Source organism: Belonocnema kinseyi, chromosome 1 (assembly GCF_010883055.1).
Source record: "Belonocnema kinseyi isolate 2016_QV_RU_SX_M_011 chromosome 1, B_treatae_v1, whole genome shotgun sequence".
NCBI lineage: Eukaryota > Metazoa > Arthropoda > Insecta > Hymenoptera > Cynipidae > Belonocnema > Belonocnema kinseyi.
The window spans coordinates 118,296,273-118,308,300 of record NC_046657.1 but is presented as its reverse complement, the minus strand read 5'-3'; the positions used below and the strand labels follow the sequence as shown (position 1 = coordinate 118,308,300).

The window sequence follows — 12,028 nt, the reverse complement described above, 5'->3', positions numbered from 1 at the left end:
AATACGATTACAAACATTAAGTATCAAAACGATTTCGTTTAACGAAACCAACTCTCTATAGTGAGAATAATATAATAATTGTGTTACTAAATAACTTTATACGATTCTTACAGATTCTTTATATAAAATTGTTTAATTTTTGGTATTTCAAAGCGAAAAGAGTAAAAACTTGAATTTCATAAATTGAAAAAATGGCTCTACTCATTTCTTTTAAAGTAAAGAAACTTTCTTTCATCAAGAGAATCGAAGTTCGATTTTTCTTTTTTGTAATTTAATAGGCGTGGTAATCCAAACCTTGGCGAAGACTCATGCAGTCAACTTCATCTATTTTTAGAGTATTTGTTTTAATATTTATGTCTTCCTCTAGTTGAATCTGAGTCTTGAGTAAATAACGTAGACAATCTTGAGCCTAAAACCGAATTTTTGTATGATTAAAGTATTTTTTTCTTTTACTCTGAAGTAAATTTGCTTAATTATGTCATAACATTCTTAAATTTCGCGCTTTTCTTATAATCAGTTGAACTGATTCAAAATATCGATTTAATCATACCCAGATAACAATTCGTGCGCGCATGACATGCATGCCAAAATTCACCATGTTCGCCCACATTTTGTGATTGTAACTGAAGTGCGTGCACAAGGTGTGGCACAATGCGAGCATGTTTACAATCACCCTGTGACGAAATTTTGCGGCGCGTACATGTGCTTATACAAGATATAAATTGCCTTTTCAATAAGTGTGCTGTCCTGTAGGTGTAGCGTAACAGAATCACAATGCAGAATATCATAGATGTGAAAGAGATAGAGAATCTATATTTTTTTATCATGAGAGTGAAAGAGATAAATAGATCTGCGCGGAACTAACCGGCTAGCCCGGTGCCTTTTGCAAAAGTGCAACGCGTCGGTGTGTGCCGGTTCTAGCTTTGTGAGAATCACGAAGTACTACAAGGAGACCGCACGCTATGCATTTCGACTGGCGCCAGTTCGCGATCGTCTGCCCTCGGAGTTTTATGCCTTCCCAGATAATGCTTGTATAATTTATACAATTATATGAATAAGGCCATTAAAACAAAAGGAGGAATATAAAAACAATAGAACGCAAGTATAGATATTAAGGATTTCGCGTCTAACACCTCTCTCTTTCTGGGCCCTACTACCCGAATCACAGCCCTTACAAAAACAACGCGACATTATTGTATAACTTATTATATAGGTTTTTAGCACTGACACTTTGCACAACAACTTTTTTCCACTAAGCACGAACAGTTTGCAATTGCACAACGGCATTAATAGGTGATATTTATAGCGGTTCAAAATTTACATCACATTTTCTCGTAGTTCCTAGAGTTTCCGCACGTAGCGCTATCATCTGGGAAGAGATGAAAATTTGAGGAGAGTCGATCGCGATTGTGGGCTTTTTTCCACCATCCCCGCTATAGGCGTGCTATTTGGTTAATAAATTCCGATACATTTATTAAATTCAACCTTTTTATTTACCTCTTTTAATATAAATAAATAGTTTTAGGATAGTTAACCCACGCGCACCGAGTGTTTGCTTCATTTACGCACGCACGTGCCTCGCATGGCGTGCGTCGCATATGCGCCTCCATGGATGGCGCATCTGAGTGCTGATCGGAACGCACGTCGTGCGAATTAATTCGCACACATGCCTCCACAGTGCGCGCACCCTGCGCACCAATTGTTATCTGGGTACTTTTAACTGCTAAATATAAATTTATATAAGTTGAATGCTTCATTGTGAACGGATACTTACATACATGTTATTTACTGACCTCGAAAAGTTTCTGTTGGAGTTGTGCAACAATTTCTCGCAACTCAACAAGTTCTCTTGTTAGCGAAGTTTCTACACGATCGCTTGTAAATTCTAAGCCAGGTCTCTGAGATCGATTACCTAATCGAGTGTGAGCGAGAGCCATAAATCCTTCCTTTTCTGCGAGCGCTTTTTGAATGCTTGTGACATTACGACTCATTTCATTAGCTTGACGCATTATCTAAATTTTTTAAAATAATCATACATTTATTGAATTAATATCACTATAATTTAAGTAAAACAATTATTTATTAGTAAGATTTGAAGTTTAAATTTATTAATTCTCTTTGCTTTAAATTATTTTAGGTTTAAATTTACTACCTGTTTTTAAGGTTAGCCTTTTTAATGTATACAGATGATGATATGAAATTTATTGCTAATTTTAAAAACGTGAATTTAAAATTAATCAATTTTTAGATTTAAAAGGATTCCATTTTCAATGGTATAATCTGGAAAACTGTCGGTTTTAAAGTATTCGAGTTGAGTATTTCAATTGAAAATATTGTAAAATATTAGACACTTGAATTTAAAATAGTTCAATGCTGCCTCTTCGAATTTCAATTGTTTTAATTTTACGTGCTCAGTGCATCAATTTAAATCTGTTCACTTTTAAAATGTTAGAAAAAAAGGCTACACTCATTTTTTATTTTCTTAGTAGTATCAGGATTTTTTTTGATTTTTTGATCGAGTTTCGCACCTTGAAGACCATTAACAAATTTTGAATAATGCAAAATAATGGAATGTTTCTTTGATTCCATTCCAAGACATTTAAGGCATCGTATTTTGAATTTTACTAAAAAAGTGTACAATCAACCAAATCCAAAACGCTTTTTTTGCTTATTTTCAAACAATTGTAATATTACTAAATTCTTTTCAATTTCCAATTTTATATAATTTCCCATTAACAATAACTATAATTTAAAAAAATTCGACATAATTATTAAAAAATTAAGAAAAAAATTGAAACACTGAAAGTCATGCACAACTTGAAAATATTGATCGATTAAAAAAAAATGTTGGGCCTCGATTTGTTATCCTAAAAGGCAAATTTTACTTCTAATTTTTTTAAGACATAATTTCGTCAACAATAAAAGTGGAGGAAGCAATTGTTTAATTTATGCTTTAACTTTTTGATTAAAATGTTTTAAGATAAATTTTTCATTTTTATGTTAGTAGTTTAAATTTGAATTTAAACTTTAAATACTGTAATTTAAAAAACAGAACTTTTGATATGCTATAAATTATTGATTCTATAAATTACTTCGTTTGAATTCCCTCAAAAACATTATTTGATTTTAAGGACTTACATTTTAAATTTGTAAAGTGTCAAATGTATAAATTTTGCAAATTAAATTAATAGGTATACCTCAGAATGCTGATTTTCTAATTTTATCTTTACTTCTCTAGTTTCATCAATTCGTTGTCTCAGAGCTTCGTTCGTTGCATTTTTTTGATCATTTAAATCATCCACAATTTGTCGCAAAATTGTGTCGATATAACAGCGCAAAGGCTTTGCTGTGTTTATTTCCTTTGCGGCAGCCAGAATATTTTTCCTTGTTTGCATTTCCCATTCATTTAAAGTAATTGTCCTAAATTAAAAAAAATAATAATTTATGTAATTTAAATTACAAATTCAAATTAAAATATGTAAACTACAATAATGTTCAAAAATACTCCATACGAAGGATTAAGAGCTGAGGTGCCATGATAAATACTAAGATTTAAACTGGTTTCTTTTAAGTTAAGATTGTGTTGATCAATTCTTATGTTATTTTCTTTATCCTCAAGATCGTGATCCATGTGATAAAGCGTTGACTTTAGTCTTCGAATCTGTTCCTGAGTTTGTTCGACTATTCGAACTAACAAATTTTCTACCCCCTTTATTACTTCACATTCTTTGCGCAATTCCGTTTGAGCTACGTCATGTACTAAGTCGATTCCAAGTCGATGCTCTCTTTAAAAAATATATATATAATTATAAAACAACAAAATATAAAGAAAGAAATAATTTTTCACCTCATATTTTAATGAACTAGAAAAAATGGAAGGTCTGCGAATATTTTTTCGCGCGATATTTTGCAAGAAAATTAAATGAATATAACATCTTATAATAAATATAACAAATTCTTCTATTTCACAGTATTCATATTATCTAAAATAATATAAAAACAATTTACAACATAAATACTATCATAACTTATTATTGTTAAAATATTTTTAATATATTCTTTGAAATATAATTATTGTTTATGGAACACTAGTAACTTTAGGTGAAAGACACACACACACATAACAATAAATTCTAGTTTAAAATAACTTCTTTGAAATATAACTTTTTAAAAATTAAAATTATAAGAATTTCCGACGAAAGACACTAACTTTAACCAAAATTGTCTTGAAAAAATCTAAATATTGTTCAAATCATAATAATTTTTGTTTGAAAATTCCAATTTTCGGTTAAAAATTACAATATAACCTAAAATTGTTCCAAATTATGAATCTTTAAAATCTAATGAGTTTTGTTTAAAATATATAAATGTTTTCCTGTGAGGAACGTAAAAATAAGCTGAATCGTTTCGAAAATTACTAATCTTATTCGAACTGTATATAATGATTTTTTTATGTAAAACACGACTTTTTACGTAACAATCTAACTTACCCTAAAATTGTTGAAAGATGTAAATCTTCAAAATTTATTTTTTTTAATAACAAATACTAATTTTCGATGATAAGCACTAGTACCATTGAAAATTGTTGAAAATATTTTATGTCTTGTTCAAGTTAATAATAATTTTTTTCTCGAAAATACAAGTTTCCGATTTAAAAAAAAAAACACTAACGAAAATGTTGTTATAAGATTCTAAATATTTTTCAAATTATAATGCTTTTTGTTTAAAATTATCGGTTTTTATTGTATCGCAAAGGAAACCTAAAATTATTAAAAATAGGTAATCTTGATAATTATTTTTGCTTGAATTGCTATTTTTCGCGAAAAAAATAACAATTACACAATCTAACATTTTTAGAAATGTTATAATTTTATATTGATTTTTTAATACTAATTTCTAGAGAAAAGCACTAAAATAAAATGTATATAATAATTACAATAATTCATTAGATAATCTTAAGGTTTTAATTTAACCGAGCAAAAGTATTAAAATCTAGCCAAAAAATTCTAATTGCATAAAGTTTTTTTATGATTTTACTTATTAAAAGAGATTTTTGTTACATTTACGTTCTTAATTCCAAATTCAAGATATAAAACAACTTCAGGTAATGAAAAACCAATTAGATTTTCAACAACACTAATACATAATAATTTGTCGATACATATTATATCGTTAAAATAGTTTTTTTAGAAATAGGATTAACACCAGTGATTTTTCAATTCATAAAAATTGTAATCATATATAGACAACGAAATTTAAACTTTCGTTTAAAAAAGTATATTTTTATACAGAAAAATTTGAGCTCAAGAATCATGTAAAATTATTTGAGATTGTTGAATTTATCTAAGAGTGATTTTTTTTATTATTCACTCGACAATCATCATAATTCATGTCGTATAAGAATCGGCATTATTATTTGGAGATTTAAAAAAATAAAGCAAAAAATACAATAAAATTTGAAAGTAACGCCAAAATATTTTACTTTATTTTCGAATTTAGTTTTTTAAGGAATTGGAATCTTATTCGCATTGTGAAGATCTCTTATCCCTCGACAGGCAGCTTTTACAATTTTCTTACCTGGCGATGAGGCACTTTCTACAAATATCAAAAGCATTTCTTTTCACAGCATTCAAAGAATTGATAAGTCTCTCTTTAAAAGTGAGGAGGGCGTCAGTTTCAAGAATAATTTCCTTTCGAATTCGAAGAAGTTCATCCTTCAAAAATTGAATGTCTTGGAGCTTTTCTTCTAAACGGTAATCAGTTTCCTCCCTATTCGTTTTCACTTTTTCTGCAGCTAGTTCGCAAACGCGTTTACTTTCTGAGAGTAAGCGATCAGCCAATTCCTGTTGTGCTTCTGAGCATCGATACCTAACCGTAATCAAATGTAAAATATTAATTAAAAAATTGTAATTAGGGGCCGCTGAATTTTGCGAAAGATGACTTGCCCTGCAACGGTCAGTTCAATAATAACTTTTTAAGGTTTAAAAATCACTTTCATATTTCAGACTTTCTACTCTTTTGCCTATTTTTATTCTTCTTTTCACCCTGTTTTCAAGAAACTTTCCTGTTTTCTTGTTTTGCTTAAATGCGAAGTGAATTTATAGAAACCAATAAAAAAATCCAACTATCTTGGGTTGAAAAGTCTACTATTATATTTTTGGTTCGGAATTTATATAGTTTGGTTAAAAATTCGACTATTTAATTAAAATTTTTATTTATTTTTATAATTATTGCATTAAAAATGTAACTATTTCGTTCAAAAGTAATATTTTTTGGTAAAAAATTCAGCTGACTGGTTCAAATCATTTTGTTATGTTAATTTTTCTGTCTATACTGGTCCAATAAATATTATCAGTATTTTGATTATTCTTAAAAAAATCTGGTTTAAAGTTGAACTACTTGAAAAATTCATTTTTTTATTTATCTATTTGGTTGAAAATTTAATTATTCCATTTTTATGAAATTAATTTTCTTCGTTAAAAAAAAATCGTAGGCCGAGCTTCAAGACGCGCATATTGCTTAATTTTTCACATTTTTAAACTTGTGAATGATACTTAAGAATAATATTATATATTTATTTAGATATGAAATTATTTATATTTTATAAAAAATATCATTATGTTTTAATTATTCGTTAGTATTATTATTGTATTTTACCATATTATATACCAGACATGGTATCGGCAACCCGGCAAACAAATTTAGACATCGTGTTGTATTTTACAGGCGCAAAACTCAAATTTTCAATTACAAAAATAAACATGTTTTGAAAAAAAGCTCAATGTCCCGGTGGTATAATTATAGATTTGGTGAAAATATCAAAATCATGGAATTTTACAATTATCGTTTATTTTTAAGTATTGTGCACATTGTTCAAAAATCTCATTTGGGTTGGGGCCGTTTTTTGTATAGAACCCTAATGAAACCCTAACTATACTATTGAGTTTTTTTTCTCGTTTTTGGTTGAAAATTTATATTTAAAACTTAAATTTAATCTCTTATTCTTGTTAAAAATTTAAGTATTTAGATGGAGTTTCATGTATTTTTCTGAAAATTCATCCTTTTTTGTTTGTTTTTTTGTAAAAAAAAATGCAGCTGATAGAAAACTTATCTATTCTGGATAAGGATTTAATTATTTAACAGAAATTCTTTTTAAAATTAATTTAACTATATTTCCAGGTTTTTACATTTTAAATTCAATATTTCTTGTGAAAATGTCATCTATTACCGATCTCGTTGAGAATTTGTCTTTTTTTCTGTTGATTATTCATAATTTTAGTAAAAAATTAAACTGTTTTGTAGACAATTTCTCGTTTTGCCTTCAAATTTCAAGAATTTGTTAGAGACTTGAAGTTCCAACTTTTTTCGGTTGAACTTTAATCTTTTTTGTTTAAAAATTCCTCTGAAAATACATCTTTGCATATTGGAATTCAACTATTCTGATACAGTTATGTCTTTTGGTCAATAATGCAACTATTTTGTTAAAAAATCGACCTTTTTGATTGAAAATTCATCTTTCTTGGTCGAAAATAAACTATCTGGCTAAAAAATAATTTTGTTTTATTTAAAAATTTCGTTTTTTTTTTTTTTTTGATGGTCTGCTCTGATGGTAAAAAATTTTCTTTGCTTAAATTTCAACTATTTTCCTAAAAATACAATATATATTTCAACTTGAAATCTTTGGAATGTAAAGTGTTTTAATATTAAATTTAATTAATATGGTATTTACGTTCATTTTATTTAAAAAAATTTTTTCCCCTAATATTCCCCTAGTTTCGTGAAAATTCAACCAATTTCCTCATTTCGAAGAAAATTGTTGGCAGCAATACTTTTCGGTTGAGGGGGTGACGGAGGGGGGTGCAGAAAAACTGCGCTCGTCGGCGAGGGAAGAATTGGGAATCAAAAAGAGTCCAAAATTTCCCTCCTAGAAATAATCGATTAGACACGATTAATAACTATTAAGAGTATTTGAAAGTTGAATCGGTTTAAATTGTTGCTAATTGTGTCAGTTGTTCCCAATCGGATTGAATTGAGTGAATGCACTTGCCTGCAATACGCCCTCTGCAGTTTTTGTAGGTAACACACATGAAGCGCACGTGTTTATTGGTTAAATATTAAATTTTTAGTAATTTAACAAAAGTTTTAAGTACAAACAAATTTAATGTTTAGACGGTATACCGAAGGAAAATCTAAAAGTATATTGATTAACAACATATAAGAATCATACCGTTTAAAGATGTGACAGTGATGTAGTATGATTATCAAGTAGGCAGTTTTATTTAGCCGGTATATTATTGTAAAACGTTTATTTACTTCTTTTTAAATTCATATTCTTGAAATTTGTTCGTTTGACAGAATAAAAAACAGCTTACTAAGGCAAAATCGAAATGCTGCATTAAAAACTTAACCCACAACTCAGAATAATGGATACCCAATTGAAAACGATTCGAAACATTATATAAGATAGGATGGCGCCAATATTTTGAAAGTCAGGCTAAATATTTAAAATATTAAAATCTGAATATTTCAAATAATTTGGTTTGCAAATATTTTTATTTTAGAAGTATGAAATTATTAATTGTATAGCATTAGATTCATTTAGTTTTCATTAGTTTCAAATTTGAATTGAATACGCGTGGAATTCATCACAACAAATGATTTTCCTTCCATAAGCACAGCAATTTTTTTTTCTCCTTCCTGAAACATTGTGATTAATGGCCACTTATTTCTGTAATTTTGTTAACATTTTTTATTTGATAGTCTGAAAAAAAGTTTATTGTTGGTATTTATAACCAGTTGCCATTCTCATAATTTCATCAAATCTTATGTAACCGTATGGAAGTTTTTCGACATTTTACCATGTCAAAGAATAAGAGTTTAATTTTTAATTTACGAATTGTTTTAAACTTTGAGTTTGAAATTCTAAAATCAAGAAATTATTAAGTTTAAATTGAAGCAGTTTAAAAACCTAAATTTAAAAATCCCCCGTGGGCACAAAGTTTGGCGACGTCTTTACGACATCCTCACGACAACTTTACGACATCCTATGTTTATGTTGTTAAGGTGTCTTTGTGGTATCGTAAATAAGTCGTATGATCTGACGATGTCTTTACGATATCGCAAAGACGCCGAAACGACATGGACATAGGATGTCGTAAAGATGTCGTAACGATGTCGTAAGGACGTCGCCAAATTTTGTGCCTGCTGGGATCATATTTTTGAAGTCTGGATTTTTACTAATTCAAATCAAATAGAAACAAGATTAAAAATGTATATTTTTCATACTTAAATGTCACATGGCATAATTAATTATTTTAAATTAAACAAAGTTAAAGGCTTCTGAATCTATATCGTACAATTTCAAATACTTTATTAATAAAAAAGTTTTTAGAAGACTCGTCATTTTTACATATTTTAATGAACGTTTGAACTCGAAATCGCTATTTGAAATGTTTTAATTAAATATTTAGAACGCTCAGTGATCAGAAAACTTCCACTTCGATTGGTTTAATTTGCAATTTAGTCTTAAATACTTTAAATAACAAAATTTTCAGCTTCAAAAACTTAAACTTTGAAGCTTATTGACTAGTGTAAAAAAATTTTAACCAGGAAATTATTCCAGATTTTGTCTTCGATTTTAGTGGCTACCTTGCAAATAATATAAAAAGTTGGTTTTACGTCAATAATTAGTGGTAAAGGGGAAATCATAATCTGTTACCGATTAATATCACCGACATTGAAGTAAATTCACTGTTCAATTTAGAATGAATTTTGTCCATCATTTTGAGTACTTATATTTCAATAAACTAAAAATTTAGAAAGTGGAATTAATGAAAACTTTTTTTATTCTAAGATACATTTATGTGTTAATAATTCCGAATAATTAAAAATTGAAACCTCTTTCTGAAAAAAAATATTTGACCTCTAATATTAATTTATAATTGTTTAATTTTATTCAATTAATAACAGCTGAACATTTTTAAATAATAAAATAATACTTTAATTCCGAAAAACTAAAAAAACTGTCTAAATAATTCCCGCTAGACAAAAGTGCTGCCATTACGTGGCAAATTCCGAGTACCCGATTGGGAACAATTTGAAATGTAAAATGCTCAATCGTTGCCAATCGTTTTAGCACAATTAAGAAACACGATTCGGAACGATTGAGATATTAGTTATGTTGTTTCTAATCGATCTCAATTGATTATTTCTAGAAGGGAATCCATTTTTTTATAAACAAATCAAATTTTATTTTATTTTTACAATGTGCCTCAGAAAAATGAGCAGTCTCAACCAGTTTAATTTGAACCAAAAAATTAATTTTTATCTTATCGTGTGCCGAGGGATCAGAGACGGGTCCTGTTCCTTTGGCAGACCTGACTGTTAAGCAAAATTAAATACATTTTTATAGATTGAAAAATGGTGCCAAAAAACCTCGATTAAACGGCTTTATTTTAAGATTTCTGATCTATTTCAATAAATATATTACCTGTATATATTATTAAGTTTCCATTCATCCAGGGTGAATTTTTGGGGTGGGGGTGGAACTATAGTCATCGTTCCCTCCTTTTGCCAGTTTATTTTCGACATCGTGGTTATTTTTTAAAGAACAAAGTTATGTTGTATCAAATGCAGAAACTGATTCCATCCGTTTGATCTATAAATTGGTCTCCATAGCAATTGCGTACCCATCAAACTAACAAATAATCCTTTGGAAAAATACTTTTCTTTCTACAAAATCATCAGAATTTTTTTTTTTAATATAAATTTTTCAATAATAGTTTTGTATAATAAATGCAAAGATATTAAAAAAAAAAAATTTGCTTTTAAGGTGTCGATTATTGCTATCTAGAAACAATGTTAATATTCTGCAATGCAAAAAAATGGATATATCAAATTTATTTTGAAAAATTGACTGACATTAATATGAAATTATTTTACATATAAATGTTGATTTAGAAATTCAAACCACTTAAAAGACGAAATAAAAGCGAAATATTTTGAATTCAGCGCCTTGTACGGCTGGCAAAGAAGACGTCGTTGATAACGAAGAGCAGCTACGTTATCGATCAGAAATCGAGTTATTCCGCATTGTCTCGTTTCCTTTCGTGGTGCCGCTCTGGCAATGGCGTCTTGTCCAGTGTGTACTTGTAATTTAGAATCTCGTCAAATGCTCAAAACGTGAAAAAAATCTTTTCCTTTTTCCCCGCGTGTTTTATTTTCGGAAAAGTAACGCTATTTTCATTTGACTATGACCTAACCTAAAAAAATTAGAGCTCAGAACCGCCGGAAAGAAACTCCTGGGGCGTTGAGCTCTTTTGGCATTTCGATTTTTTTTCGGGCCACGATCAATAGGGGCACGAATTATTAATTTATTGTACTTATAAAGCAAACTTTTACTTGGGCGGAATTCACCGTCGAGTCGGTTTTCCATCTGCGAAGTCTGAGGACAAAAATCGGGACAAAATGGCAAAACGCTCAGCAGAAGGCGGAGACACAAGCTCTCAACCTCCGATAAAAAAAGTTCAATTTGAACCAATTCTCATAGGACCGATTTCCACCCTCGAGGAAATGGACATGAAGGTCCTTCAATTTCAAAATAAAAAACTAGCCCAGGTAAGGTGACTTCTTCCTTTCGTCATTTTACTAAATTTACTAGCAAAAAAAATGAGAGTTGAAAATACCATGGCTTCTCTTTTTTTGGTAATTCTACCATTTTTTTAACCTACTTCCGTATTTTAATAATCTATAATAATATATACGTATTCTTTTCAGGTTTATTTAATTCAGAAATTCATTTTTTCTACCTCGAATTCATTTTTGAGGTTATTTAATATATTTTCCTATATTTTGTGTTACCTTTAGCCTATTTTATTTATGGGGTTACTTTACGATTTTTTGGATATTTCTATCCAATGATCTTTTGAGGAATATGTAATTAACAGTTGTATTTGCCAAAACTATAATTTTTTCGAGAGTTGTCACAATTGTATCAGGGTGTTACTTTCTCCACTTCTTGTTCCCTTTT

At 28.9% G+C, this 12,028-nt stretch overlaps 2 protein-coding genes across 4 annotated transcripts in view; one reads left to right on the top strand and one right to left on the bottom strand.

Annotated features, from left to right (window-relative positions):
• Positions 1–10: 10 nt before the first annotated feature.
• Positions 11–11,513, bottom strand: LOC117170858 (tektin-1). 2 transcript variants are annotated; one of them, XM_033357904.1, is made up of 7 exons: positions 11,401–11,513; positions 10,490–10,731; positions 5,578–5,868; positions 3,513–3,785; positions 3,198–3,420; positions 1,794–2,012; positions 11–409 (listed from the first exon to the last, which is right to left on the bottom strand). In XM_033357904.1, the coding sequence occupies exons 2-7, from the start codon at positions 10,588–10,590 to the stop codon at positions 272–274; spliced, it is 1,245 nt and encodes a 414-aa protein (XP_033213795.1). In that variant the 5' UTR covers positions 10,591–10,731; positions 11,401–11,513; the 3' UTR covers positions 11–271. The 2 variants fall into 2 exon arrangements, with proteins under 2 accessions (XP_033213795.1, XP_033213802.1); XM_033357911.1 differs by lacking the exon at positions 11,401–11,513 and adding an exon at positions 10,970–11,047.
• The window catches only part of LOC117170814 (E3 ubiquitin-protein ligase Bre1), a 47,028-nt gene continuing 46,113 nt past the window's right edge, over positions 11,114–12,028 (top strand). For both annotated transcript variants that reach the window (XM_033357866.1, XM_033357859.1), the window contains exon 1: positions 11,114–11,616. In XM_033357866.1, coding sequence (XP_033213757.1) covers positions 11,467–11,616 — 150 coding nt within the window. In that variant the 5' untranslated portion in view covers positions 11,114–11,466. The remainder of the gene's footprint in view (positions 11,617–12,028) is intronic.

What these genes read in the sequence shown, in the direction of transcription:
- LOC117170858 (XM_033357904.1), bottom strand. Translation starts at nt 10,590, where the DNA reads ATGTCGAAAATAAACTGGCAAAAGGAGGGAACGATGACTATAGTTCCA. An exon ending in AGAAAGTGCCTCATCGCCAG is followed by an intron (nt 3,786 to 5,577) that starts GTAAGAAAATTG and finishes TATTTTTTAAAG; the next exon opens with AGAGCATCGACTTGGAATCG. An exon ending in TCCAACAGAAACTTTTCGAG is followed by an intron (nt 410 to 1,793) that starts GTCAGTAAATAA and finishes ATTCGGTTTTAG; the next exon opens with GCTCAAGATTGTCTACGTTA.